The sequence below is a fragment of the Gossypium hirsutum genome, chromosome D07 (genome assembly GCF_007990345.1).
Source record: "Gossypium hirsutum isolate 1008001.06 chromosome D07, Gossypium_hirsutum_v2.1, whole genome shotgun sequence".
In the NCBI taxonomy this organism is placed as follows: domain Eukaryota; kingdom Viridiplantae; phylum Streptophyta; class Magnoliopsida; order Malvales; family Malvaceae; genus Gossypium; species Gossypium hirsutum.
Window position 1 is genome coordinate 1,343,826 of NC_053443.1, and position 2,012 is coordinate 1,345,837.

General features: G+C 39.4%; 1 protein-coding gene across 1 annotated transcript; it reads left to right on the forward strand.

The window, feature by feature from the left end:
- Positions 1–980: 980 nt before the first annotated feature.
- Positions 981–1,760, forward strand: LOC107932213 (pathogen-associated molecular patterns-induced protein A70). The gene has a single exon (XM_016864174.2). The coding sequence runs from the start codon at positions 981–983 to the stop codon at positions 1,758–1,760; it is 780 nt and encodes a 259-aa protein (XP_016719663.2).
- Positions 1,761–2,012: the final 252 nt, after the last annotated feature.

Consider the following 2,012-nt stretch of genomic DNA (forward strand, 5'->3'; position numbering starts at 1 on the left):
TTATCAATATTTAATTCAACCTTTTATTTATTACTGGCCACATATTTGTAAAAATTAAGTTTCTTACAAAAATCCAAGAAAATGGGTATTTAACAACCTTCCATTTACTTATGGTACCAATAAATTTTCAAAATTCTCAAAGCTAGAATAAAAATAGATTTTTTTTTGAAGTGCAAAATTATTACCATTTAATAGTATATATGTGGTAGTTTGTTTGCATGTTATGAATGTGAAAATTCAGAGCTCATATATGTTAGAATGGGGACAGTGTGGATCTACCTGTCTGTTGTATGATAGCTGTCAATAAAATTTGGGTTTATATTTGATGGATTTTTTGGTAAAATTTTATATATTATTACCATCGACAGTATGGGTGACAAGTTTATCTAGATGGTCGACTAGGTAACATATTTATTACACAGTATTGTGTGATACTGCTCTAACATTATCCCTAGAAGTTCTATAGTGAGCGGCTAGAAACGAGTCACTTGGCTTGAGTGAAGTTCGCAAATGACCGATCATGAATGATTAGATGGAGGGCTACCCATGGACATCCGCTTGCAAAATTGCCAAGTCATTCTTCATTCTATGACGTGCCGGGTAAAAGTATAACAAAGTTTAGTCTCTCTTTTTTTTTTTAATTTTAATTTTAAAATGTTTTCATAATTTATTTATTTCAATTTCAATAATAAATAAATTTAAATCTAAAAAAAAAAATCAAGATATCCAAACCCATCACCTTACGTTCCTGGAAGTAGAGTGTAACCCGAAAAACCGAAGATTGTTCCTATTTTCACTTTACTCGAGATTGAAATTGACTTGAAAGCAATTGCAAAGCTACGTGCACCATGCTGATACGTTGAGTTTCTCTATTTAAGCCCTATAAAAAACAAACCGTCCTTCTCCATATTGTCAGCTACCTTCATATTCCTTCTCCGACGACTCTCCGGCAACACTATCACTTTACCATTACCTTCAATATGTTGGGTTTTATAGCCAGCTGGTTGACGCCGACGTCTTTGTTCCTCTTCCTCAATGTCGTCATCGGCACCATCTTCCTTATTTCCAACTTATTCCCTCCCAAACCACCGCCTCACGACCGCGGAGAATACTACTCAGCTCCACCACTCCAGCGAAGTCCGTCGTTACTCGACCGGGTCAAGTCAGTTAACTTTTCGACTTTCAAGTTTTCTCTCCCGAACCCGGATTTCGCTGACGATTATCATCTCCGACAGGAGGATAACAACTTAGAGCCACACCCGCTCGAGCGAGCACCGTCGATTCTCGAACGGGTCAAGTCTATTAACTTATCCCTCTACAAATACCCACCTCAAAACCCGGACCCAGTTTACGTCGAACCGTCCCTAACCCGAGCACCGTCGTTGTTACAGCGAGTGACCTCCTTTTGCAGATCCGACTCCGGTAAACTAAACACAGGAACGGTTCACAACCCTGAAACAGATGAACCCGGTTCAACCAAACCCGAGCACAACAACAACAACAACAACGTAAAGCAAATGAAGAAATCGGCGAGTGAGAAAACAAGGGAAAGAGCCGAAGAAGACGAAGAAGAAGTGGAAAAGAGACGACCGGTGACTACGAGGATAGAGAAAACGACGTCGTTCGGAGACGGCGACGATCAAGGCGTCGATGCCAAAGCCGATGATTTCATCAACCGGTTCAAGCAACAGCTGAAGTTACAAAGGCTGGATTCCCTGTTACGTTATAGGGACATGCTCAAGTCAAGGTCTAGCAACTAAAATTATGTAAGGTTTCGCCATTTTTGTTACTCTTTCAAGGTTTCCACAAAAAAGAACATGGTGTTTTCGTAATTTATCCGGTTTTTTATGATCCGGTTTACTCCGACCGGTGAATGGGGAAGTAAAGGGTAGTAGTGGATATCTAGCTCAGGATCGAGAGTACTGTTTTCACAAGCATGAAAATAAAGGTCTAACTCTGGTTTTAGTCCCTCTTCTATGCTGAAATTTATGATTTAATTCTTATTGTGATTT

Bases quoted from the DNA above. Each gene is read 5' to 3' on its own strand.
- LOC107932213 (XM_016864174.2), top strand. From the start codon at position 981: ATGTTGGGTTTTATAGCCAGCTGGTTGACGCCGACGTCTTTGTTCCTC.